The following is a 27,775-nucleotide window of genomic DNA, read 5'->3' as shown; positions in this document are numbered from 1 at the left end:
CAGCTCCAAGAGCCATGCTTCTTCAACTCAGCTCTGCCTCCCAGGTTTTAAGGCTAATTTATGTCGCAAAAACCTCCCTCACAGCCCAAAGTAAGAAGAAATTCTGTCCTGAGAGGTCCTGTGGAAGCCTGCAAGGATGGGTCTGGGGTGCTGGGATGGGCATCCCCCACAGACTCCCACAGATCAATGCCATGTAACCAAACACAAAATGTGCCAACAGGGAGCCAAACTGCCATTTCCATGGCCTTGTATGTCACCGCATATGCAGGCAAAACTCCAGCCCCACCCAGAGTCCTGTGGACCCTCAGGGGGTGTGGCTGAGTGTTTACAAAGGACTCAAGCCTGTCGGTCGCCAGGCTGATTCCTTCCAGCAGAACCATCTGTGATCTCCGGAAAGTGGATGACAGGCTGAAGACAGATGGGCTTGGGCCGGGGCTGGCTCTGACCTCAACACCACCAGGCACTTCCTCCCCACCTGTGGTAGCACCTCAGCCCCGGGGACCACCCAGGGCAGCAGACACACAGGCAAAAGCTCTGAGGATGAACCCCTGAAGCCACAGGCCATTCTCTGAGTCATCAGCTTTGACGGAGAGGGAGGGAAGGCAAAACCGACGCCAGGAGTGAAAGGATTTACTGGCTCCTTCCTGACGCCACAAGGTCATCTAAGCAGAGAGCCAGGGACTCACTAGAGTTGCAAGGACCACAGGCCGCTCAGCTGCCTAGTGTCACTCTTGATGAGGTCTTTGCTTAACTGGGCTGCTCCTACACTTCACTTGGGCCTGTGGCCTCCACGGCCTCTCCAGTGAGGAACTGATCTTAGACATCCTAGAGAGCTTGGTCGAGGGAGGATTAAGCGCTCAGTCTAGAGAACTGAGCCTCCATCCTGTCCAGGGCCCCCTTTTGACTGCTGACACTTAGAAAGCCTTTCACCCTTTGCTCTTGGCGTAAACAGGCTCCTCTCTGGTGTGTGCCCCACAGGGACTCGGCCTGTGCTAACTTCCAAGCTAGTTTTCAACAGTCTTCTTGGGTCCAGCTTCCCAAACTCCTGGAAGCTTTCACGGAGATAGAGGGGCCTAGAGCTGCTAAAGGCTGCCCCTGTTCGAGGACCCATCCCATCGAGGGGAGCCCTGCTCTAGACCCCGTAAGACTTGTGGTCTAGTTCTTACCAGGACTGTTGGAATCAGCTTCAGCCTGTGCTTTCTGGGCATTTAGGACAGGACAGTTCTTGAGTCACGTCCTGGTCTCCTAAACTGGCTCCCTTTCACAAAGACACCTGGCTTCTCGACTGAAGCTCCGGAGAGGGAGGGGCTGGGTCTGCCCTGCCCTGCATCTCCCCTCCTACACTTAGCACCGTGCCTGGCCCAGAACAAGGCCCAGAAAATCTTTGCTGACTGATTGCATGATGTACGGGGTCGACGGACCCTCTGCAGTGTGAAAAGCTCCAGATGCGTGTGCAACTCTCCCGCAAGCCTATGTTATGCAGCCGGGGTGGCCAAGCACGGTTGTTAACAACACCAGTAAGTCCCACAAGACGGTTCTGAAATAACCGTCAAGATGTCAAGCTCAACCCTGCGTGGACGACGTGGTTTAAGGAGGAGCCCATTGACGTGATACTCATGTCAGAGAGACTGCAACCAGCTGTTCCTGGGAAAGGAGAAGCAGCACGCCAGAAAGCAGAGTAGGAAGAAGTATTTTAATAGCTCAAACTCAAAGTCATTGTGCTCCCAGTTCTGAAGAGATTCCTAAAAGAGGGAACGTGGGCCGTTTTGGAAGCCAACGTTCACCCTCCCGTGGTCTCTGGCATCTACCTCCTCTGGGTGCTGACTCGAAGGAAACCGTAAACACACCCAGTACCCTTCTGGCTCCCATGGGACCTTCCTTTTATCTACACGTTGTATCAACTGCCTTAGTTGGACTAAGAGGATGACTCGGTTAAAGGAGGAGACAAATGTTGACTGTCTAAGCAGGAACAGACCAAGCTGGCAAGAAAAAGCACGCTGCATACATAGGATACAGAAGGATGAGCTTCTGCCTGCGGATCTATAACATTACATTTGCTTTGCCTGCAAACTATCAAGAAGGATTCTGTTGGCCAGGGTGTTTCTGCTGAACAAGCAACATGGCAGTCAAAAGTCTTGGGTGTCCTGTGCCACCGGCCCAGAGTCATCACGCATCGTCCACGGAGAGTCTTTGAGGGAAACATGAAGTCCAGCTCATGCCTCTGCCTAGGGGTCGATTTCTTCGGGAATCACCGTAATCATAATGTCTTCATTGCCCCTGCGGACAACCATGTTGAGGGTGCTTTCCTTTTTAATGACGTCACTGACGTCATTGGCGGAGACCACCGACTGTCCATTGATGCTGATTATGACATCATTTTCCTTGAGTCCACCACTGCAACACAAAGGGAAACAGAATTGTCATGTTTCCATTCTTTCTGGTCTAACCACCATGAAAGGTGATCCAATTTACATTGACAGAGGCACAATTTAGAACCTAAAAGCCCAGAGCAAACAGGGTGTGATGGTGATGAACTTGTGTAAGAATGGCTTGAGCCACCAATGGGTTGCATTATTTCCTTTTGAAATTTTTAAGCCAAATCATCAATCATGTCCATTGCAGAAATGCCTACCAGCACCTGGACAATCTTAGGACAGACTGAGCCCAGTGGAGGCAAGGATGTACCATACACCACCTACCATGTACCATGACCAACTTGCTTGTTATGGTTGTCTCAACTCAGAGAGCAGTTCCTACAGGTGGGCAGAATGGTTCTATCACGAGACGCTTTCTTTGTGTTATTGTTTCTGTAACTTAGCTCTGATGTATGACAGCATCAAACAAGATGGCCTATGGTCAGGGCCGGCTCCGTGGCTTAGCGGTTAAGTGCGCGCGCTCTGATGCTGGCGGCCCGGGTTCGGATCCCGGGCACGCCCCAAGGCACCACTTCTCCGTCCAACCCGAGGCCGAGTCCCACGTACAGCAACTAGAAGGATGTGAACCTATGACATGCAGCTGTCTGCTGGGGCTTTGGGGGGAAAAAAATGAATAAATAAAATCTTTAAAAAAAAAAAAAAAAAGATGGCCTATGGTCCAAGCAAAGAGGTCAGCCAACTTTTCCCCTAAAGGGCCCAATAGGAAACGTTTTAGGCTTTGCAGGCCACGCCATCTCTGTCACAGTTACTCAACTCTGCCATTGTAGCCCAAAAGCCACCAAAGACAGACAATATGTCATCTAATATTTATTGGCTGTGCTCCAGTAAAACTTCATTTATGGACACTGAAGTTTGAATTTCATATAATTTTCATGTGTCATAAAATACTATTCTCATTTTAAATTTTTTCAAACATTTAAAAATCCAAAATCTATTCTTAGCTCACATGTCGTACAAAAGTAGGCAGCAAGCCAAAGCTGGCCCCCACTGTCACACTTCTCTCTGGATATTATGTCAATACAGGTAACAAACCCTGATTGTTGGTTGAGCTACTTCTTTTCATGTTCCTTTGATGTTACCTGGGTTATTTTTCCAGAGGTGTGGAAGGGTGTGGCCTGACTGATAGATATAATTAGAGAAGGCTTCGGGAGGAGATGCGTCCTGATGCCTAGGATGGGACCACTGCCCGAGGTCTCAGGGACACTGCTCCTTAAACCTTCTTTCCCCAGCCAGGCCTGTGCCGGAGACTCATAATAGGTCCAATATTGCTCTTTCCATCTGGATGACCCCCTGTGAAGCCAGGACTTTTGAAGACAGGAAACACCCTTTGGTTGATGTGTCCTGAGCTGAACCAGGTTGGAAGGCCTGACTGGCAGGACTGACCAACAACGTCCGACCAGTTTACAAGGATTGTCACAATCACCTGAGCCAATGTAAACACACCGCCCCTCCCCGCCACCCCCAGGAATCACAAGAATATTAGGAGAAGGGAAAACGATTCCAACTCACGCTTCTGCTGGGGTATCAGGAATTACTTCAATGATATACGCCCCTGACAGCACGTCTGGGAAGTCTCGGTGGCGATCCTTCAGCTCTTTGGCTTTGCTGAGTGAGAGGAAAAGCACCCGGGTTAGCATGAGGTCTCAACGGGCCTCCTCTGCTGAGACTCAGCTCTCACCCAGCTTCTCCTCCTGTCCCTGATGCTAATGTCACTTCCTCCAGGAGTTTTGATTCTGCTTTAAATTGCCTGTCTGCTAGGGTCAAAGATTTACTGGGTAGCAGCAAGGGAAGTGCTTTATCATTATTACTATTAATTTTATTAATTAATTGAAAGTAGCTACTACTTAAGGAGTCAATACAGTACAGTCACGCGTCGCTTAATGATGGGGATACATTCTAAGACAGGCATCGTTAGGCTATTTGGTCATTGTGCGAACATCATAGAGCGTCCTTACACACACCTAGATGGTACAGCCTACAACACACCTGGGCTAAATGGTACTAATCTCCTGGGACCACCATTATGTACGTGGTTCCTCATTGACCGAAACATTGTTACACGGCACATGACCATATAGCAGATGGCCTGTTTGGAGCACGAGCTCTGCCACTGTCTAACTGTGTGATCTTGGGCAATTGCTTAACCTCTCTGTGCCTTAGTTTTCTCACCTGCAAAATAGGGATAATGACAGGACTCTATGACGGGGCTTGATGTGAGGATTACATGAGATCCTCCAGGTACGGCACCTGGGCCAGTGCCTGGCACAGAGGAAGCAGGTGAGAAATAGCAGCTAGCGTCACTGTGGCTGGTGACCATTGCCACCACCCACTGAGCAGAGCCTTGACACATGTTAACTCACTCGGTACTCACCACACCAAAATGCCTGCACTCTTATCCTCATCCTAGGGAGGAGGAAACTGAGGCACCAGAGGTCAAGTCGTTCCCAAGGTCACAAGCCAGGAAGTAGCAGAGCTGGGACAAGAACCCGGGAAGCCGGACCCCAGGGCCCATATTCCCTCCCTGCACCCCCGTCTCCCATAGTTCCCAGACAAGGAGCTGATGCACATTTTAGTCTTGGCAAATCAGTCCACATTCTGGAGTGCTAAGAAAGGAACCACCATTCTTTATATGTATCTAAACTATGGTAATGTGTTCACAATTAATTAGTAGTTAATTAAGTATGATAATTAATATATGAATATCTATATTAATAGGTTCTGCCCTTTGCCGACCTTACCTACAACAGTTTCAACCATGCCCTTGGTTACCAGGACTCGTGCGATTACACCATATTTTTTCATCAAGGTTAAAACACCAGTGTGTTAGGAGCCTGGCAGCCACAACTTCCATCAGCTCGGGGAAAACAAGCCCATCAGTCATGCTGGGCCTGACCCGCATTCCGGGAGCCACAGCCCACACGCGGCAGAGCTAATGAAGGGCAGGGCGCTCTGGGGCCGCGGGAGGTGCTTGGGGCACTCCTGGAATGTGGGTTTCAACAGAACAAGTGGTGAAAGGAAGGCATGAGGGAGAGTGACCAACACCACCTGCTGCTCAGGCCTGCCTTACCCAGGAGGGCAGAACCTTCTAGAAGGAAGGACCTGCTCAGAACACAAAAACAAAAATGAAAGATAAAATAAGAGGCCAAGGCTAACGGCCCCTCCTCTCTTTCCTAATGTTACTTAATTTTAACCAGAAACTGAGATGTCTTAAGGCAGTGTAAGTTTTCCCTTTCAGGGGAGCCAGTGAGAGCCTCCTGAAGTTCAGGTGTATTTAAATTTAAGACAGACACAGACGTCCTGGTACCCACCTGGATGTGAGCGACATCATTCGGATGCCAATGTACTTCTTCTTGGTGATGGCTTTGCCTGGTGGGACAACAAAACGACAACAGAAGGTCAGCCCAGTTGGCAGCTGTGCCGGGGACACCAGGAGCCATGAGGTCCAGTCCCCAGTTTGCAGTGTAGAGTCAGGGCCATGGGGGTTGCACTAAAGTGGTCCAAAGCCTGGCTCGGACCCCTACCTGCCATGGGACTTTGGGAGACTCCTGTCATTTCAGTCAGTGGCCAGACACCTAGGAGTGGGCCTAGATTCTTCTTTGCCTCATCTTGACATCTGATGAGGGTTCCATCCCTTATACAAATCTGGAATGTCCCCCCTTCTCTCCACCCTGGTCTGGATGACCCAGAGAGCCCCTCAACTAGCCTCCCAACTTCCACCCACTCTCCTCCCAGCCACGAGAGTGACCTTTCAAAGACATCATGAGCTTCCCTGTTCTCAATGTGGTTAAAATGCGACCCAGCCCCTCACCACGGCCTCCTGTGACCCTGGCTGACTTCTCTCCACACCCATCTGTGACTGCGCAGGTTCACAGCAATCCAGCTGCACGGCCCACTTGTGGGTCCTGTGCTCACTACGCTATGCCCACAGCAGAGGCCTGGAATCTGCTGTCCTCTGTCCAGCATGCTCTCCCCCCATATCCCAGCCTGCTGGCTCCTTCTCCTTCAGATCTCGGCCGGGGAGGCATTTCCCGGCCGCGCTATCTCCACAGGCCACCCCTCCCGTCACTCCCCAGCCCACCATCCTGCTTCATTTTCTGGAAAGCACTTGTTGCTATCTGAAACTACCTTATATGTTTGTTGACCATCACCCTTCCCCCTCACCCAGGTAGAACATAAACATCACACCTGCAAGGGACCCTGTTGAGCCACGGAACCCCCAACCTGACCCCGAGCAGACAGGTCAAGAAACATTTGTGGAATAAATGATCTCCCTGAATCTCAGTTTTCTCATGAGTAAAATGGGACTAATAATTCCCACCCAAGAGCGCAAAGGAATTAAATGATACAAATAAATAAGGAAGTGAAATGATGTATAGAAATCACCCAGGATCGTGCCTGGTACAGATTAGATTAAACCGTATGAAACGTTCATGATCATAGGTCAAAAATGGTCGAACATCTCTGAGCTGATACCAGGGCCTTAATGACCTGACGTGCATTCTCTCTGCCTTCCGGATCTGACAGGCTTGGCTGATCCTCAGGTCTGTCGTTTTCCTGCCCCCAAGGTCCCAAGGAGCAGCGAAGCCTCAGGCCTGAATCCCCTGGGCTATCTGGGCCTTGCTTTACCTTTGGCTTGTCGGTCATGGGACTCCGTTAGGAACTTTTTAATCTTATCCGATGGGATTGCAAAGGAGATTCCAGCTGTCACTTTCAGGGTGTTAATTCCAATCACTTCACCATCCTGAAAAGCAAGATGGAGACAGCTTACTGAATCCCCGAAGGCTTGACCTGAAGACATGCACCAAAAGAGAACGGAGAATGTGTACGGGAGAAATCTCTGAGCTACTTCAGAGAGCGAGAGGGGTGGGGGGAGATGGGGGGAGGGGGTTCTGGGGTCACAGAGGGGAGACAATACTTAGGCAGCGTAAGCCACGCTCAGCAATGGAAGAATCGACACCCACTCCAGACTGTACTCAGTGATCACCACGCGGTAAGCACGGCATCAAACAGGTCGTTTCAAAATGCTCATTTGCACCTTGATTCACAGGAAATACGTTTCCAAAACCTCTGAGTCCTTTAGGGGGCCATCCACACCTTCCTGCTTCTCCATCTCCAATGATCTTAAGATTCCTCTGCTGATACCAGGGAGGAACCAGCTTAGTGCCTAGGGCCCCCATGCTTCACTACCAGGAAAATGCAGTCTCGTCTCAGACAGCAGCGTGGGGACGCTGCGGGGGGCTGGGAGAGGCAGAGGGCGCACCACCATGCCTCATTTCCTCTGCTTGTTGCAGGCTAGCTTTAAATCACGGAGGAAGCCAGTCTACAGGGTGTGCTTCAATTCAAGATACTCTCACAGTTTAGGGAATGCTGCACCATAGGAAACAATCCCTGAACAACAGGCTCCCCTCACGCCCTCCCACCATCATTCCGGAGGCTATTATTATATGGCGTGTTCCACTTGGGCTTAGAAAGGAAAACTGCCAGGAGAGTAGACATCACTCCTCACACACTCCCGCAGCACTGAGAATTCAGTCCCGACTCCCAGGGCCCATCCAGGAGGCGCTGCCATCCTGGGCCTTGCTAGAGATGGCCTGATTTCATCTCCTGTAAACAACAGTCGAGCTGGGTGACCCCCGAGCTGCGCCCTCGCTCTGACAGTCTGATTCTAAGACTTCCCTTTTCGTGCTTATGTATTTAAACAGACTGAAGTGACATCTCTGTGAGCGGGGTAACTCCTCATTCCAGGCAGGTCTTAAGGGAGGGCTCCTGGCCAAGACAAAGACTGTAGACGAGCCAAGCCAGCTCCTTCAGCAGCCTGGAGACGTCCTTTGAAGGAGGTGCCGCTCTGTGACAGGCCAGAACTGCTGACACCTTCAGAATAACGGCCTGCTCCTTTAACTCCTCCTGGGTTGGACCTGAATTCCACTGCATTTACTTGTAACTTTGAAACACAAGCATCTCCGCTGGCATTACACTTCCAGTGCTCAACTCCAGATGCCTCGCTCTTTCCAGAAAAGACAAGAAGGGTAATTTGCAAGGATGCAGTACATTCACAGATTTCACTTTAAAGGAATTAAATAATGCGCTTTGGAAAGTTCATGTGTGAAAAGAAAGCAAAAAAAAAGCATGTACATAGATTTTTAAAAGGCCTTACCAGGTTTACTAATGGGCCTCCGGAGTTTCCATACTGAAACAAAGCAAAAATTACAAAGTTAGGAGTTTGTCGTTACATAGTCCGATCTACTTCCCTGCCTGGCAGGTTCCCGAGTGTAGGTTCTCTCCTGAGATTTGTTCCTGTCAACCTAATACTTTGCTGGAAAAAAAGGACCTTAACAATTTTGAGGAAGTTTTAGATGTGCCATAAATGGGAATGTTTTTCTGCTCCAGAGGCCACCTTTGAATCCCTAAAACACCCAGCACAACCTCCTTCTCTTGGCAACAGGCTGGCTGCCCGCTTGCTCCAGCATCACGGTATTTCAAATCTGCACAGCCCCCCATCCGTGTGACCCTGACTTTGCTGCCAGGGCTGGAAACCCACAGTTTGTTCTATTTCCACTACTTCTTGCAGATCACAAGAAAGTTTGGGAATAAAACCTGTTAGAGCAGTGAGTGAACAAAACATGTTGTGTTTGCTATTTATTAGACAGATGTAGGGAGAAAAAAACATTGCTTTTTAGAAACGTCAATCCTATAGGGAGACAGCTGCAGTGGAAAAACGTGATTTAAAAAAGATTCCATTTATGAGATTGCGTGGCACAACCCCTGGCCTCGTTAGACTTTGAACAGTGTAGGGGTGACGCTCAGACTGCGGCCCAAGGCGGAGCAGACCCCTCCTGGGGGCCACAGAGCCTGTGCCAGGGTGAGCGTCCCTCCCGCAGGAAGCAGCTCCACTGAGGGGCCGCTGACCCTCGGGGGGTGGGGGCTCCTCCCGGCGGCAGACCTGGGCACAGCTACAGGCCCTTCACAGGAGCCCCTGCAGACGGCTACGGGGGAGGACCAGCCCTCCGCCTCAGCTGCTCTAGGGGTGCAAAGGGAACCCCTTGGACAGCACCTTGAGGAGCCTGCCTCACCCCTGGTTCCTAAGCCCGGCTTTCCTAAACCCGCCCGGCCCTGCAGGCGGGGCTCACGTTGATGATGGCGTCTGTCTGGATGTAGTCCATGTCCGAGTTCCGGAGCCCCAGCTCTTTGCCGCCGCGCTGGGTGGTGCTGACGATCCCGGTAGTGACCGTGTTCTGAAGGGAAAACGGGCTTCCGATGGCGACCACGAACTCTCCCGGCCGCAGCTCCGAGGAGCGGCCAAGCAGCAGGACGGGCAGGTTTCCCTGGAAACACAAGGTTGGCATGGCTGCGTTTGGTTGAGTTCACAGGATGGATAAACGCACAGGTGTCACGGAACGCCCAGCAGTGTTCACCGGGCCTTGGGGGAAACTGAGGTCAGGCCTGTCATCCCTTCCCGGGCCGAGGGCCACACTTCCCTCCCACCCACAACAATCAACACGTCCTGAGCTGTCACAGGGCAAGACCAAGACAACGTGGGGAAGTTACTGGAGTCTCAGCACACCTTGAAGCTGTCGGCACAGACTCGCTCTGAAACCTTGAGGCCAGGAGACAGAGGGAGACGAATTTAGGATTTGGGGCAAGACTACCTGGGGGTTCGTAGGGAACGAAGCCGCAAAGAAGGATCCTGAGCCCACACACCCCTGGGGTGGAAGGGAAAGAGGGGATCTGCCCCCCTTATCATAGACACATCCACCTGAGTCCCGGAGAACCGGGAGCGCTGAACGCGGGGAACAGCACTGACTCAGTTCGGTGCACCTCTGTGCTAAGGCCCCAGCAATTCTGGGGAGGGGCCGGGATGGGCTTGGTGCTCAAGGCATCCAGGCCCCCAGATGCCAAGGTCCAAGAAGTGGCTCTCTCCTCGCCTGAGGAAGAAGCGTCTTCCATCAACCAACACCTCTGCTCCCCGGCCGGGCGGGCTGGTTAACCCAACAAGCCTGATCCTCATGCCCTGTGAAGGCCAGGCAGAGCCAGGAGCCCGAAACCACTCTTCACATTAAAACGAGACACAATAAAGCTAGCTCGAGTGCCTGGGGCTGAGGGGAGCTGGGCCTCCATCCCAGAGGGTTCAGGCCCTCCCGCCCCCATGTCCCCCTGGAGCCAAGCAAACCTCCGAGTTCCTTTCACCTTTGTTCCCTGAGTCAAAAGAAGCAGTGCCCTGAGCAATATGGACCAGGCCCAGAAGGCAAAGACCTAGCCCAGGCCTCATGCTAACTGCAATTCATGTGTGTCCCCCCCAAAAAAGAAAGAAAGAGGCAAGGGGGCCAGGAGGGTGGGGTGAGTGGAAACCAGCCGTTACTTCAGCATCTCCTCTGCCAGGGATGGAGCAGAGACCAGTGGGTGAGGTGGGGTGATCACTGGGCCCATTTAACAAGTGAAGAAACTGAGGCTCCAAGCGACTGGGAGACTTGAGACAGAGCAGGGATTTAAACCTGGACTGTGGCCCCAAACCCAGACCTTCTCATCCACCTCACAGCACGGCGCCACAAAGACCCCTCCCACCCCAAATAAGGAAGGTGCTGCTGGGCCGAAAGTTCATGGAGGAAGAAGGAATGTTGGAGAAAGGATCTAAGACCTAAAACTGACTTGAAGAGACCACATGAGAAGGAACGCCCCTCAGATCACAGACACTGGGAGGCCCAGGAGAGCGCTGTGGTCAAGAGCTCAGACCCAGGGCCAGGCTGCCTGATTAGGTCCTGGCCTGAGCTTACGACCACTGGGTCCTCAGTGTTCTCGTCTGGAAAAAGGGAATGACGTAGCACACCTATCTCATTGGTTAGTTGTGAGAATTACGTGACTTAAGACCTGAACGGCTCTTTGAATGGCACCTGGCTCATGTTAAGCATCATGTAAGTGGGACATTAAGCATCATACAAGTGTTAAGGGTTATCGTTATTAGTATCGGGGTCTGTGCAGACCCGATGGAGGAAACCACACCAACGAAACTCCCACAGGCTAGTCTGTGTCACCCAGCCCTCCACCCAGAGGAAGGCTGGTGGTGCAGGTCTGCCCTGACAGTGACCCTTTGCCCTTGGTCTCCTGCGGCCAGAGAGCATGGTGCTGCCCTGAAGTGGGCAGGGCTGCAGCCCCACGCTCCCCGAGCTCATCAGCGTGCAGCAGAACCCCAGCAAGCTCAGCATAGCCCATTTATCCTGGGCCTGCGCCAGCCGGCCCTGCCAGGAACAACTCCATCCAACAGTCGAGTGGGGGTGGGAGTGGGGCGGGAGTCAGGGCCAGTGGTGTGCACCCGGCCCCTCTGGGGGAGGCACGCCGGGGACAGTATCGTTCCTTAAGGGCCAGGGAACGGCCCTCAGGGCTGGGCTTAGGGCTGGGCAAGGGGACAAAGTGGCAAAGGCTCCTGGGGCTGAGGCTGCCTGGCTGCCCAAGATAACAGTTGCTTTTCACCAACTTCAAGGCAAGGAATCAACTTCAAACAGAGAAAGGTGGGCCCAGCCCCATCAGCTCAACCACCAACTGGGAACCACAGCAGGAAGTGACATGGCAGGACTCACTGGGAGGTCTTCATCAGCATCTGCTCACCACATCCCTGCCACTCCACCTCCCCACCCTGGGAAGGGGCCCGACCCAGGCGCCCAGGTCTCAGGGGGCTTAGAAGGCAGAGGGGCCTGAAGACAGTGCTCCCTCAAACTCTCCTCTTCCAGGTCTGAGCTCAGGCCCAGAGGACGAGGGAAGGAGGCAAACGCTTTTGGGGGAGCAGACACTGTGACGACAGAGAGGAGAGACTCTCCCAAGGGGAGGAGAAACCAAGGGCCTGCGAGCCGCTCAGCCTGCCCACTGGGGACTGCCAGGCCTTCCGAGGACGCTGTCTACTGCCAGAGAGCCCAGGTCAGCCTGGCCCCAGTGCAGTGAAGTCGTCCACTCTCAGCTGACCACATGGGCTCAGACAAGTGGACAGCAGTCATACGAGCCTGGAATCTCCCTGAGAACCAGTCCTCACTTGAGCACAAGAGGAGGAAACGCAGGTCACAAGAGCCATGTAGTCAAACCTGCACCAATGGGCGACACCAATTACCACATTAAGTTTTTATTCCCTCAAACATTTCATAGATTACAAAGGACGATCATACCACAGAAAAAAGCAAGTAGATTACATATTGGGGGGGCTATAGTATGAAGCCTGAATTTATGTGATGACAATCAATCCAGATGACAAAGCACTTTCATGACCACCTTGGGAGTTAGGGCATATTTCACTCCATTTTACAGATGTGGAAACGGAGGCTCAGTGATGGAGTGACTTCTCACAGCTGATGAGCAGCCTAAGAAGAAAACAGGAGTCTCAACTCTCAGACCTGCCCCTAGTACGTGTTAACCCAGAATTCTAACTGCAGGCAGAAATCTTTGCAGGGGAGTGACATGGGACAGAGATGTGGGCCAGGCCAGATTTACCGTCCTCGTGAAGTCAAAATGCTTTTTGGGAGCCATTTTGGGGGCCGGCTGGCCCCAGGAACATCAGGCCCTCCGGTCAGTTCCAGATCCAAATACAGCTCATTCTCAGCCTGAATCCTCACCTCAGGCCTGTCTGCTTGGCGCAGCTGTACCTCCGCTGGCCAAATCCTGCTCAGTAATTGAGCATCTTATTCCAAAGCTGTCTAGACACACGCTCCATGGGGGGACCTGGTGGAGACGAAATGCAGATATGGCTGGAAGCACAAAGCCACGCCTCAGCCTTGACCTGCAGATGCGGAACACGGGGGCCGCCCATTCCCGGTGTAACCCTGCGATGCTGTCCGCAGGCTGGTTCCCGCGCCACCCACATCAAAGCCGTCTCGGGGATCCCGGCTGCAGACACTGTCTGGTCTCCCTCTGAAGTGGCCCCGGTCACAGGCCATCTTAGAGATGCCAGCCCCTCTCCTAACAGCCACTTCCCACATCTCACCATCTCGCTGGACCTCGAGGCACGCCTACGATGTCAAAGCACAGGCATCCCCCCACTTGGCAGAGCAGGAGGAGAGGAGGAAGGACGGGGCGTGCAGCTCCCGTCCTCACGTCAGGTTCTCCAGCCACGGGGGGATGAAAATGCAAGTGGGGCGTGCGCACAAAAGCAGCGAGGTGGCAGAGCTCGCAAGTGGCAAAAGCAAAACTCCGAGGCTCCGAGGCTCCATATCAGAGCCGAGAAGGAGCCCTGGGCCCCACCTGGAGGGCCTGTAGCTCACGTGTGGCCCAAGTCCCTCAAGGACGAGGGACATCCCAAAGTGAGTCCATCGCACTGCCGGTTCTCCGGGTCACGCTCCTGCTCATGAGAGGGAGGAGCCTGGGAGGCCTAGAAAAGAAGGGACATCTGGTTGACATGCACAGCTGCCAGCAGACCGCAAGTGACTCACTGATGCTGAATGACGTCCTCACAGCAGAACCAACAAGAGGGACCTTAAGAAAATCCCCCTAACACCCGACTTGTCAGCCCACGCCACCCAGGCTGATGGAGACACAGCCCAGATGAGGCTGTGAGGAGTCCCGGGTGTGGACTCCAGACTTATCTTGTCTGCGTGAAATCAGTGACCCCTAGCTGCAGACGGGATACTAAGTGTGTGGCGGATTTAATCCTGAAACTTGGAAGATGCTGGTGCATCTCACGATTAAAGAAGGCTCTACCATTCATTTAGATCACAGCAAGAAAACAACCACCAGCAGGCCTGGCAGCACTGGGTCCAGGAAACGAAACGAAAGACAACTTTCTCAACAAGATTCACAGAGCGTCTCCTATGTGCCCGGCACAGTGAACACAGAAGATCAATGAAATCCACCATGCCCCGCAATGACATCCACCACCTGACGGGTGGACACACACACCAGGACACACAGCCGTAGAAAGAGAAAGTCCATCTCCTTCCCCATAGTCAGCTCAGCCTAGAATCTTCCATAAGGGCTAAATATAGATCAACACTAAAAATTATTTCGGTGCATCAGTTACGGTTTTTTCAGCTACAACTAATACAAAATCCAACCTGAAATGGAATAAATATCCACCTGTTCATGGGCAGGGTGGTGCCAGGGCCGATCACCTCAAATTCTCAAAGGACAACATCGAGAAGGGCTCCTTCCTTCTTTCTGTCTGATCAACTTCAGCCTGTTCTCACGGTCATGAGACGGCCACAGCCCTTCCAGACATGACATAAAGATGTGACATGCCCAGGGAAACTAAGAGGGTCTTTTCTCCCGGGTGTCTCTTCAGAACAGCTGAGAATCCAGAAGGGCCCAGCACATGGATCATCGGCGAGCATCCAGTCGTCAGGTGACCCTCAACCACCCTTTGGCAAGGGGAACGTGGCCCCATGACTACCTTAGCCCCTCAGGATTTGCCTGAGTTAGGAATAGGGTGGGTTGGGGGGACCTAAGACAAGCCCAGGGTTCCGCCAGCAGGGCAAGGAGGCTGAGGGGTGGGCGGCCATCAGAGTCCACGAAGCTTAGAGGAAAATGGTTCATTTTAGAGTGGTGATCCTAACACCTACAGTGTTTGCAAAGCGCTCTAATAACTATACGCTCGTTCATGCCGGGTTTTTGGGGGGTGGGCGTAGGGGCAAGAGGAGAAGTCGGCTTCAAAGGAAAGTGATGGTCAGTGCAAGATACAAGTGGTCCAAGCAGAGCCTGGCCAGCGCCTCATGCTCTGTCATTCCCTCGGCCTTTACAGCCAGCCGTCCCTGGGACAGAGGGGATAGGCCTTGTGCCCTTTCGGCTCACAAGGGGACTGACGGTCCCACAGCAAGGGTGGTGGTACAGGACTGGAATCCCCAGCACCTTCATTCCAGGTCTTCTTCTCATCAGCCCACTTGGCCCAGATGCTCAGGGTACACGGCCGGCCATCGAGAAAGAGCTCTTTGCGCCTTGACCATTTCACAGGGGCAGGTGGCGGGAGCAGAGGTGACACAGAACAGGACGATGGGGGCGTTGAAGAGAAATCAGAATAGAGGCCAGCCAGAAGAGCCGAGTTCGTGCGTCCTCAGAGTGAGGGCCCGGGCCATGCTGTTTCTCGAGGGTGGGAGCCCGAATTATTCTCAGACAAGCCGGGCTGGGGCATGGAGGCAGGCCTGTGCGGCACTGTCTGCTTCACGTGCTCTGTGTGTGGCCTGGACTCCCGCTGAAGGTGAGTCACAACCAGCCAGCCTCCCGGGGGAAGAAAGCTGAGCTGTGCTGAGAAATGTCCCAGGCTGAGGGCTGCTTCAGGCTTACCCTCCAGCATCAGCCAAGGGTGGTGCAGAAGCGAAGACTCAGACAAAATGCACACGCGTGCACACATGCACACACGCACGCACATGCACACACACACACGCGCACACACACATGCGCGCACACACACAGTGCCACATCCTGGGAGCACCCTGTCCCAGGCAGCTGGACATCAGAGTTTGGTCTTGGTCCTGAACTAACTCAGTCCATCCAAGTCCATCCAGAGACTTGGATCTCTGGGTCTCCATTTTACCACTTCTGAAATAAGGGGATTGAGCTGGTGACGTCCAAGGTCACTCCAGCTCTGACAATTAGGGTTCTTTCCAGAAGACCTGGTTGACTTCCAAAAAACCTATTAGCAGATAATGGTTAAATTGATAAGATCAAAACAGGTATCAGAGTCCTTAATAAATCTCTTTTCACGCAATTCCCCCAGGGGGTCATAATCCCTGCGAACTCCTGCAGCTGCAAGGGGTTGGGGGATTCCTGGAATTCTCCGGATGCTGGCTCAGCCAGTGACCCTCTAGAGAGGTCCTAAAAGCAATGACGCATCAGCACTTCAGCTTCTGGGCGCACTGGGCTTTGCCAAATGGCCCCTTTGTGCTCATTTTGTTGGAACCTCGTTCCCTGAAGCTTGGAGAAAAGAGCAAGAAAATGAATCAATTAAATTAAAGAAAAGTTGGCAGCTTTTTTTTAACCTAATGAGGCAAGTCAACTACTTCTTTCTCTTCCTGGAAAAGTATAAAGTGCTCCTGTTACAAAAATGTTTGTTTTGCTGAATCTGCAGAAGCCACTGCATCCACCAGCTGCCCAGCTCACTCGTTTTCCAGGGGCCGGGCTTCCAGGCTGGTCCTGTGTGTTGGCTGAAGGTTCCTTAAAGGCTAGTGTTGCAGTAACTGGCTGCTACTCAACTGAGTGATTCAACATGCCTTCTGGAAACAGTTATGCTAGCCTCTCATTTTCTTTAAAAAATATGCAATAGGGAGAATAGCACACCCCCCATACCCAGCAAGAAGCAGTGCCAGAGAGCTCGCAGGCCCCCTAAGAAAAAACCAGGCCCCAGAGGAGTTCAGGGGGTGTTAGCATCTAAGACGTGCCTGAGAGACAGTGACCCAGCCTGAGTCAGGAGGGAAGTGAGCCCACGAGGGGGTGAGGGACAGCAGAAGGTGAGCAGATCAGTGGACTGTGGACCCAGATGAACCAGGGATTTGCTGGAGCTGAGCTACTAGGGGCAGGACCAGCTACATAATTTGTGGGGCCCAGGGAAAAATGAAAATGCAAACCCCTTGTTCAGAAAGTGCACAAAAAGTGTCATTCAAGATACTAAAATATAACCCTTTTTCTTTTCTTCCACATTCTCTCTCTTGACCTGTCATGATGTTTCCTATTTGTTATTTAGTGTTGTGCTCCCTGGGACACAAAGATACTCACCAGGTGAGTGTGGACACCCAGGGCCTCAGGTCTCAGTGCTCTGCCTACCAGATACCAGACGGACCCACACACTGTGCCTGGCTGGGGGCAGGGAACTCGAGCCAGGCATCTCCCCAACCCAAGGGCCCATCGCTCAACCCACAGAGGATGAACAACCCCCAAGGGCATTGCAACTTCCTTCCAAGCAGGATGCACTAGGTACCTGGATGGAGTGGAAGAGGCCTGGCCCTGCCTAGTCACCGGAAGAATGCCCCAGGGGGTCATCTGCCCAAGGCCTGCCACCACTCGCTGCCCCAAGAGGCCGTGGGGTGTGTGCACCCAAACACAACTCTCCCCATGCCCACACCCCCTGGGGGATGGAGGGTGGCAGTTATCGCTGCATGGGGCCAGGTGTCCCAGGTGACAGGGGAGCAGGGAGGCTGAGAACCCATCCTGGGGAGGTAGGGAGGTGGCAGGAGGAGGAACAGTGGTGAGTCAAGGCTCTAAGCCCCCAGCACACACCCCGCTGACTCATTGGACCTCACTTACAAAACAGCAACTGCAAGATAAAATTAAGCCAGTGACCTCAGAGCATTAACCCCCAAGCAGGGGCCCTTCTGAGCACAGGGCCTGTGAGTGCACACGTCACACGCCCATAAAGCGGCCGTGCCAGGGCTGGAAGCGGTGGACGAGAGTGAGGTGCTTGGGATACAGATTAGAAAGGGTGGAGGTTATCGGTGATGACAAGGTCAAGGGTACAGCCAAGGGAGGGTGCTGCAGGGGTGAGACCACGGGGCCGAGAGGCCAGGGCAGGCAGGATCTGCTACATGGCACTGAGGTCACCCACACACAGAACTCAGAAGAACAGGGTTCTTCCATCCGTTTCCCCACTTGACATGTCGTTGTTGCTGAACAGGGACGGCAGAAGTGGGAGAGGTGGGATGAATGGGAGGGTGGCAGGGTGGGAGAAGGTCAGATGGGAGAGATAAGAGGAGTGGAGAGGTGGAGGGAGAGAGAAAAAGGAGAGAAGACGGCTGTGCAGAAACAAAAAGAGAGCAAACGAAAAGCGAAAGAGCCTTGCTCCCCACTGTTTATGAACACCACCGTAGTATCAGTCTCCTGTAAGTATATCAAGAAACGTTGGCATTTCAAATATTCCCTTGTTCTTGTTGTTTAAACCACGAAATGTCAACAGTTGTATATGGGAGCCCAGCAGCCAGTGATTGTAAATGTCCTGTGGCGTCCAGACGAGGAAAAACATCGTCTCCATCAAGCGTAACTCTTGCCTTGTCCGTACATCAGCCCCTCTGATCCCCCCACTTTCGTCCACTGACTTCAGCTTGGCCAATGTCGCTATCCCAGTGTGGCCAACAGTGTTTGGCCAATAAGTATTCACGAAAATCAATGAATGTGAAAGTGAGTAAATGAAAGAATGAACATACCAGACCCTAAACGATCCATCAGGATCTTAAAATTGGGGTTAGCTCAATAATTGGGGTTAGCCAACGCCTGGCATTTCAGGCTGGGTAACTGACTCTGGATGCAGCCTGGTTTTCAGCCGTCTTTCATCCTACACTGTGCACAGAGGTCTCCCCAGCCCCCAGTGCCTCTACCTCTCCTCCTACTTGTTCCTTCTTTGTACTTATCACCAGATTCATTCCAGTTTAGCTGTTTCCCACACTAGACCACAAGCTCCATGGCTTTCACCCATTACTCATACATCCTCAGCACCTAACATGCATCTGTCCAAGACAGATGCTCAATACATATTTATAGTCAATGAATAAGGAAGAACTGAAACAGCGAATAAACCAAACCTTAAAAGATCATTAGGACTTAAAATTGGAAAATAATTTACAACACCTTGGAATTCATGTAAATTCCTCTCTACTGATATTACAAGAAATGAGCAAAAATAAGGCCTCTCTCTGCTTAATCCAGCAAGACCGAAGCATCTTTGTCAGCAAAGAAGCACAATTCCCTCCAAGAGAAAGAGCAAATGAAATCAGCGTCTCTGTCCTTTCCCTTTTGGTGACCTAGTGTGTCACCTCACTTGGCTTTTATGCGCATAGTTAGCTCCCAGCACATTCAACTCCTCTAAGACGAGGTGTTAATCATCTCACACTGGGGTTGGCAAACTTTTTATGTGAAAGGCCAAAAGGTAAATGCTTTTGGCTTCACAGGCCATACGGTCTCCATCCCAACTACTCAACTCTGCTGTTGCATGGCAAAAGCAGCCATAGACTCTACATAAAGGAATGGGCATGGCTGTGTTTCGATAAAACTTTATTTACAAAAACAGATGGAGGGCCGGATTTGGACTGCAGGCCGCAGTTGGTCAACATGGACTCTAACACACTGTTACACACTCACTAAACTGTCAAATGGAATCAGTGAAGGGCACAGGAGACATTCTCGATGGGGCACCTACAAATTCAGCCCCAACAACCTGGGAACTGCTTTGTCAGAACCATAAATAATAGTCTTAATCCAGTTCCCTGAAGAGAGAGCGCCAAAATGAAAAAAGGCATTACCATATTAAGAGAAAAACATAGCCAAAGAATTTCCTTAACAATCAACTAAAGTTCTTGAAACTGGGCCAGAGAACACACAACGGCTCCGATTTTGATGGTCTGGGGAACTGAAATGTTTTCACATTCCAGAAGGAGCTGCAACCAGAACAATAAGGAGCCACGTCCCCATCAGCCTCTGGACAAAGGCTGGCACAGGGGAATAACAGCCGGCTTCCACTCTGCTGTCTGGATGTACATGACCTAACGAAATATTGATTCCCACCCCCTAAAAATGGTAAAAATCAATATGCTAATAGAAGCCTTGCAACATCAGCAGGGTCTGTGGCATCTTTAGCAAATGCGATGGCAGCCCTCAAGTTCAGGGAGAGAAAGAAGAGAGACCACAAGAAGGCCAGTACAGAGGGAGTGGGGAGAAAGAATCCAGAATGGAAACACAGAGACAAATGAAGAGGGTAACTGTGGTGGCACGCTCCACATTCCAGGCTCCCCGAGCTTTATGAGCTTGAGCGACAGACTCCAGAAGACGGGAAGCTGCTCCAGAACGGGCTCCGTGTTATCTGATTCACTTTTGGACAAGCTCGGGCGGCTTAGTCAGCCCTTCTGACAATCGGGTTGCCTGAGGAGAACCGGCTGCCGGCGGTGGGCATGAGTCACACTCAGCGCCTGGCCGCTCCCCGCCCCCGCCACCGTCCCAGGGGGCCGCCTGGAGCCTCCTCACCCAGGGATCTCGGGGCAGATTCACCACACACTGGGCCAGATTCAGGCTGGAGAAGACAGGCCCCAGGCCCCTCACCCCCCTTCCTGGAGCGACCCCAGTTCTGAACGTCACTGAGATCAGTGGTGTCAGCTCTTCTGGCCCTGGCAGCCAGCTCAGCAGTAAAGGGACCCTCTGAAAACAAAGCGGCCCCGAGCCCAGAGGTCTCCCTCTCCAGCCACTTCAAACAGGCCTGAAGGTGGCATCTGGCGCAAAGGTGGCCAGGGACGGGTGCAGGCCCGGTGGGGCAAGGAAAGAAAACCACCTCACAAGCCTCCACAAGGCGGCTTCCAGATATTTCCCTGGCTGCTGGCGTCACAGCAAAGCACCCACAGGAATCCCCACCAGCGCTTTGAGCTCCCAAAGACCACAGAGCTACTGCACCCCCGGCAGAGCCACAGGCCCATCCAATTCCAGGCAGCCCTTGGGATCAGATGAGCACTGGCCATGGAGTCTAGGGGGAAGGGGAGGGTTCTGCAACCAGCCTGCTGCAGGATCATCTCCTCATCTGAAATGACAGAGAGGCTCACAGCGTGAGCCCCTGGTGCCTCCCCGCTCCAGCATTCCACAGAGCAGAGGGCCCTGAAATTCATCCTCAGGCGAGATGCTTGACAACTCAAGCATCTACTACCTGAGAAGTGACCAAGAGAGGTGTGTCCCTCACACTCCAGCAGCGAAGATAAACTTAAATCTACAAATAAATAAGACAACAGTCAATTATGTAAAGAGAGGAGGAGGGAAAAATGATCAGCACAACGTGATCATCTCTTGGTTGTGTGTCCCCAGAGTGATCGGGGGGAGGAGGGATTGGGACACGGGGAGCTACCTTCAGTAGGGGGTCAGGGAAAGGCTAAGGCAGAATTTAATCCGAGACCTGAAGGATGGGAAGGTCAGCTATGGAGGAGCTGGAGGGAGACATCCCAGGGGAGGGGATGACCAAGACCCTCAGGAGAACAGCCCTGGTTTGTGGCAGGCAATAGAGGAGGCAGATGGCTAAGCAGACTGAGTGAGGGGCAGAGGGAGGAGATGAGGTTGGGGAGGTGGGAAGGCAGGGGGCACCCCATCAGGCTGGGCCTTCAAGGCCCTGGCAAGCAGTTAAGATCTCTTTGTAAGAACAGTGGGAAATGGGTAAAGGGTTTTATACAGGGTAGACAGGACATGATCTGAAAGTTGCAGTCATCGAGGGGGGCATATGCTTTTCTCCAGCGTGTTTCCTAATCAACACAGCTGGAAAAACAGCTGGAGCAAAAGGGATTTTCCCCTCTTACCTTCTTCATATGTCCCCAGCATTTCTGCCCTGTACTCTGGCCTAAAGAAACCAAGTCGCTCTCTTTTTACCTCTCTCTCTCTTTCTCCCCCTTTCTCTCTCTGTGAACCATTCAGGGAAAAACTGCATGGACAAAATGCTGCCTTTGGATAAAAATTTTAAATGCTCTGCAAACACGGCCAGTGTCATGTTACATGCGTTTGGAAACAGTTTGTCTCTGAAGCTGCACTAGTTTGCCCTCAAAGCTGCTTTCTATTAAAATGTTCGCATGCACACTGTCTGTCCTTGCTTCCTGCAGCTGGCATTCCCTCTCCAGGCGAGTGCGGGCCCCAGTAGCAACCAAGGAAAGGGGAGTTGCAAATCCTAGGACAGAAGCACAGAAAGGGATGCCTGGCCACCATTGGAGGGGATGGGCCCACCTCCTCCTCCAGCTTGGTGGGGGGCAGCAGACCAGGCAGAGACAGCTGCTCTGCTGTGTGCTTTCTTCCGAAAGTTCTCCCTGACTCAAAACTCAACAGGAAAGTGAGTGCACATGTGTCTGCTCAGCAGTGAGAAGCAAACAAAAAAACAGAGTCTTTTGGTCACAAGCCCAGAAACGTCTCTGGCAACTTCAAGCTAAGGGGGGTTTACTGGAGATGTGAGGGGAGCTCCAAGAAGGGAAGGAAAAGTAGACAAATTAGGCTCAGAAAGGGCAGGAACTCAGACAGGGGGGTCTCAGCAGCAGCGGCTACACCAGCTTCAGCCATGTAGCTTTTCTGGGGGTGACATCCAGCTACAGCTCCAGAGGAGGATCTGCTTGGTCTAACGGGTCGTGTCCACCCCTTGGCCCCAGGGAGTAGGGCGCCATGACTGGTGGTCCCACCAAGACTGGCCAGTGGGGGAGAGGTAGACCCCAAAGAAATGCTGGCTGCTGCTCCCAGAAGAAGGGTGGCTGCATGACAAGTGCACAGCGACGACCGATGTCGTCATTAAAGTCGTGGTAATATTCATTCATTAGAAGTGGCTCGAATACCACGCTCAGGAAGGACAGCAGCTGCTGAAGTCACGGAGAACCCTTCAAGCCAAATCATGACGCTGGGGGGAGGAAATGGGCCCAGATTATGAGCCACCAACTTAGCCATTGGGCCCGTGTGGGTGGCGGGTGGTCACACCAGTTTCACTGGGTTATCTGACAATGGCCCTGGGGAGACTGGGCCATGGCCTCACATGGCAAGCACCGTTTGGAAGAGCTTTCGATCCTCAAGCTCAATTTTGTTGGTCTTGTCCTGCCTCCTCTGAGTTTTCCTGCTATTGCTTTTCTGTTGTTTCCGAGAGCGACACAATGCGAGGCCAGCTCACACCCCACCACTGCCCGCACGTGTATTAAATCGTGTGCTGGGCTGAACTGCACTCGCCGGGGTCAGATGCTCCTTCCAAACCAAGCCTCACTACAAGCCAGTCTCCACCCCGCTCCAAATCATCATCAAACTGCGGGAGTGAGAGGGAAAGAGCTGGAAGCAACGCATTTACTCTCCCCACTTCCAACTACTATCAGCAAAAAAAGCAGTTTAGTCAGTGGAAACCAGTCTTTGTGTGGGTGTCTGCAATTTAATATCCCTTCATTTCCGATTCCATTTTCAAAAGCCACATGAGTTCAACTTTAAATTTTGAAGCCCCTTTTTCTTGGGCTAGAAACACATCTCAAATAGCGTGCTGGGGGCAGAAGGGCTGGGCTCCCGGGCGCAGGTCAGAAACACTCTGCAAAGCTGGTCTGCTGAGATCTTTCACATCCTGCCTGGACATGCCAGGGGTGCCACCAGGACATACCCTCCACCTTGGCTCCAAATCTGAAAAGAATACCCCCGGGGCCAGGAGCAGTTGCACGGTATGCGCCCACGCGTTCCAAACACAGAGTTATTCAGCAGGGGCAGCTCACGCAGTGTCCGGATCAGCGCCCCGCCTGCAGAGCCCCCACTGCTGGCCGCCTTCCAAGGGCTCAGTGGAGCTGAGCAGTCCGCATGTGGCCACAGGATGTGCTATTCTGGCCAGCCTCCTTCCGGTGAGACTACCACATCCTGGACACCTTTCTAGCAGCATGTTCCTAAACGGGGATGCACCAGCCTTCCCATGGGCTATTTAAAGTTGAGCCCTCCCTTCACACCAAAAGGTCAGGCTCCATCCTTGGGCACTTGGGGAGCGGCAGCCTGGCTGTCTTAGGAGCCTATAATTTCACCGCAGCGTAGCTGTGTGGCTTTGGGCAGGTTCCTTAAGCTCTCTGAGCCCTTGTTTCCTCCTCTATAAAATGGGGATAATATAGCTATCTTACAGATTAGGTGAAAGTTACAAGTGAAGGCAGAACCTGGCCCAGCATTGGAGCTTATCAAGTAGAAGTTATTATGATTATACTGTGACCAATAAACACATTTGGAAACATTAGTTGTTGCTCAGAAATTCCAGTAACCTAATAGAATATGCAATTGCGACCTCGCCAAACGGCAGTTACCTACACCGGGCACAGAGCCTGTTTCTGCCCTGCTGAGCAGCACACACAAAAATAGCCTGTGCAACACCACACTGACTTCAGAGCCCACATCCAGGTAAAGTCACGCAGGGAGCTGGAAGAGAAGATCCCTCCTGGCTCTCAGTCTACGATCTTTTCCCAGGCCAGCAACAAGATTCCAAACTACCCTGATTCTTCCTTCCATACGAAGCCTGGAAAATTACAAGGGTGTGAAGAAACCAGAAAATGCAATCTCAGTGCACTTGCCACACAGCCAACCAAACCTCCGAAATCAATGTACCAACAAGTGGGAATTTTTGATGGTCTAGTAAGAACTGGATTTATTTCAGGTATGAAGACTTTGCTAAAGAAATCAACAGAGCAAAAACAACTGTAAGGAGAATATTTAAATAGAAAGCAAACCATTTTCAAGCACAGCATTTCCCAAATAGAGCTCATTATGTCTCAGTTTTGTAAAAAAAAAAAAAAGTTCTGTACTCAGATCATCATAACTTGGAGTATACATGTGTTTGCAGGAGAGTCATGTGCACATTAGCATATTAAAAGTTTTGTAAGGAAGAATCCATTAGCTTTGTTTTAATTCAAGGATTCCAAAACTTTTTGAGTGTGGAGTATTGTTTTAAAGCACATTTAGTAACCCTACAAAATTGCAATTTGGGAGACCGGCTTTGTTTTCAAATCTGGTGAAGGTACAAATGAAGAAGAATCTGTAACCACAGTTGACTCAGGGTCAGGAACGGAAGGTTTCTTTACAAACCTATTGCTTTCCCTTATAAAAATGTAACATATTGGGGCCGGCCCCATGGCCTGGTGGTTATGTTCAGCGCACTCCACTTTGGTGGCCAGGTTCGCAGGTACAGATCCCAGATGCAGACCTACACCACTCATCAACTGTGTTGTGGCAGCGACCCACATACAAAATAGAGGAAGATTGTCACAGATGTTAGCTCAGGGCTAATGTTCCTCAAGCAAAAAAAAAAAAAAAAAAAAGTAAAATACTATTTTTACAAGTCTCTGATCTTATAGCCTGCTTATTAAAGAAGCTTCCATGAGCCCCACCCCTTCGCCACCCCAGGCCACACTCAGCATCTCCTAAATGCTATGCTCAGATTTGACAGGTTCAGTCCAGCTTCAGCTCTCTCCCTGAGAATCTCTTGGAATCGGGGAACTCTGGTGCCTTGTGACCTCTCCAGGTTTTGCCACGTTTAGCCAGGGCCCCTGAGAACTCGGTTCTGCAGGTGGGGAACACACTTACCTCGTGGTCAATTTTGATAAGTGCAATGTCCGCCTTCTCATCCACATCCTTGATTTTGGCTTCGTAGGTGGCACCACTCTTCAGCTCCACTTTGACCCGGTGCTTGTTGGTCACCACGTGGGCGTTTGTCACAATGAGTCCATCTTCGGACACGATAAAGCCAGACCCACTGGCCACGGGCACCTCCCTCTTAGAAAAAGGAAGCCTGGAACAGAACCCAAAGGAGGACCTCGTTCAGCCTGAAACACCTTAAAATCACCTCTTCAACACATCAATGGATTGGTTCTGCAAAGGCAACACACATCTAGCAATTGTTACTTTACACACCGGGTTTATTTAACATTAAGAAATGGAACATAATGCTGACTTTTACATGCATTAAAAAATTCCACTTAGAAAATATTCTTAGGGAATCTCTTCAGAGCCAGAGGCTCTTAAAACATCTAGAGGGGTCAAGAATGCAAATTTAAATAGTCAAACGGGAAAACATGGTTAGGGAAAAACGATATCTTCCTGTAAGAATATATTCAGTGACACTTTGACAATTTCGAGTGTCTCAAAAATAGCTCGGATGTCTTGCTAATGGCATCATTTATTGGTAGAAGCTTCAGAGGTTGTAAGAAAAAAGAATGCCCTCTTTACTTGCGAAACAATTCAATGTGAACCACGGCAGGCGCGATCTTCTCCACCACATCGGCGATAAAGTTGTATTTATGGCGCAAACTGTTGGGATCTTCCTGCCCTGAGAACAAAAGCAAAGACAAGACACATAATGATACTGTGCTTTGTGCTGTGGCCACCTGGAGAGGGACATAGGTGAGAAGGAGCCAAGGTACACACTCAGAGGTCTTTGGAAACCGGGAGAGGGGTGAGGACAAGACCACAGACCTGCAAAGACCCTTCCCACTCTCAAGGAAATACCCACTCAGATAAGAGAGCAAAAACCATCAAACATGACCCCTTTACTCAGCTTCTTTCCTCTCAATAGTTTCACCGTGAAAATGTTGAGCAAGAGACACTCACAAATACCTGGACGACCTACCAGCTATTCTAAAAAGTTGGTCGCCCAAGGGTCACCTTGACATGGCATCATCCTCCACCAGTGTCCCTTCCCCGAATCCCATGGCACCACAAAGAAGCAACCCTTCTCAGCAAACCACCATCAAGGGGGGCTGAGGTTGTTTTTGACAAGATGCCCATCAGACATTATAGATTTAAAAGACTATTATGAAAAAGCATTAAGGCAAAGATGCAGATCCTCTTTCCCACTGATGCCACAAGGCCAGCAGAAGCCACTGTCTGTCCCCAGAGCAGTTTTCCACCACACCTTAACCATTCATTCCAGCCCCCGGGACGTCCCAGGGAGAAAGGCACAAGAGGTACCTTGATACTATTGGAAAAAAAGAGAGAGAAAGTCGAATGACCATAATTTTCTATGTAAACACACACACTATAATTAGCAAACCCCCATATGGCGGACATTTTCAAAGCTACTTTCAGACGAAGCTGTCACGCATCCCAGTGTAGAGCTCCCAGCAAGGCAAAATGTTAGTTTCCACCAACCAGTTGCTCACACCCACGGCATCTGATGCAGAGCACTCATTCTGCTGGCACGTCGGTGGCAGAGGCAGTGTGGCCCCAAAAGTGCAACCTGAGCCTGTCACTCTGGCCCCAAATCCGTGCCACCTGCTGAGATCCTTCAACAAGTCTCTCTCTGTTTAAACAGGCTAGTGGGGTTCTAGGCTTGCCTGCAGCTAAGAACGCACACACCCTTCCTTCTCTCTCCTCATCTCCACCTCAGCCCGCCAGTCTAGCTCAGCGCTGCACACAGCACGCTCCAGGGACCACTCAGCCCCGGGAGAAACTGATGGAAGCTACCAGAAACCTTCATAGCGATGCGACAGAGTAATCTTATGCCTGCTGCATCTAAAAATTTAAAATTAAGACTTGTATTTTGTGTCTTTTTATCGAATTTCGGTAGTAATTCATTTTTAGCATATTTTACAAAGTATTGATACATGATGGATAGGAGATAAAAGGAAAAGAAACCTGTTCCTTCGCCACAGATGGTCTAAGAAGCATTGGTCTATCGCTCTCACCTTTCACTCCCCGTCACAGCTCACTCGGCAAGATTTGCAACACAAGCCCTCAGTTTAAAAGGAAACCACTGCCAGCAAAACTGCCCCATATTTACCAAAGGGCTTGTGTGCCCTGCCCCTACTACACACATAAACACACACTCACACAAACATACAAGAGTATGCACACACTCATACACAAACACACATGCTATCACACTCATGAGCATGCACATACACATATATACACATAAACACATACAGACACGCTCATACATACAGACTCCATCTGACCCTCAC

At 51.4% G+C, this 27,775-nt stretch overlaps 1 protein-coding gene across 1 annotated transcript in view; it reads right to left on the bottom strand.

Moving 5' to 3' along the window:
• Positions 1-1,654: 1,654 nt before the first annotated feature.
• The window catches only part of HTRA1 (HtrA serine peptidase 1), a 50,109-nt gene continuing 23,988 nt past the window's right edge, over positions 1,655-27,775 (bottom strand). The window contains exons 2-9 of the mRNA XM_058544190.1: positions 26,040-26,139; positions 25,398-25,602; positions 9,563-9,757; positions 8,590-8,622; positions 7,062-7,176; positions 5,744-5,801; positions 3,945-4,040; positions 1,655-2,394 (exon numbers count right to left, since the gene is read on the bottom strand). Of these exons, the coding sequence (XP_058400173.1) occupies positions 2,226-2,394; positions 3,945-4,040; positions 5,744-5,801; positions 7,062-7,176; positions 8,590-8,622; positions 9,563-9,757; positions 25,398-25,602; positions 26,040-26,139 (971 nt within the window). The 3' untranslated portion in view covers positions 1,655-2,225. The remainder of the gene's footprint in view (positions 2,395-3,944; positions 4,041-5,743; positions 5,802-7,061; positions 7,177-8,589; positions 8,623-9,562; positions 9,758-25,397; positions 25,603-26,039; positions 26,140-27,775) is intronic.

This window comes from Diceros bicornis, chromosome 6, assembly GCF_020826845.1.
Source record: "Diceros bicornis minor isolate mBicDic1 chromosome 6, mDicBic1.mat.cur, whole genome shotgun sequence".
Taxonomy (NCBI): Eukaryota; Metazoa; Chordata; class Mammalia; order Perissodactyla; family Rhinocerotidae; genus Diceros; species Diceros bicornis.
Note: the sequence above shows the minus strand (reverse complement) of the source record. Positions and strands in the feature narration are given on the sequence as shown.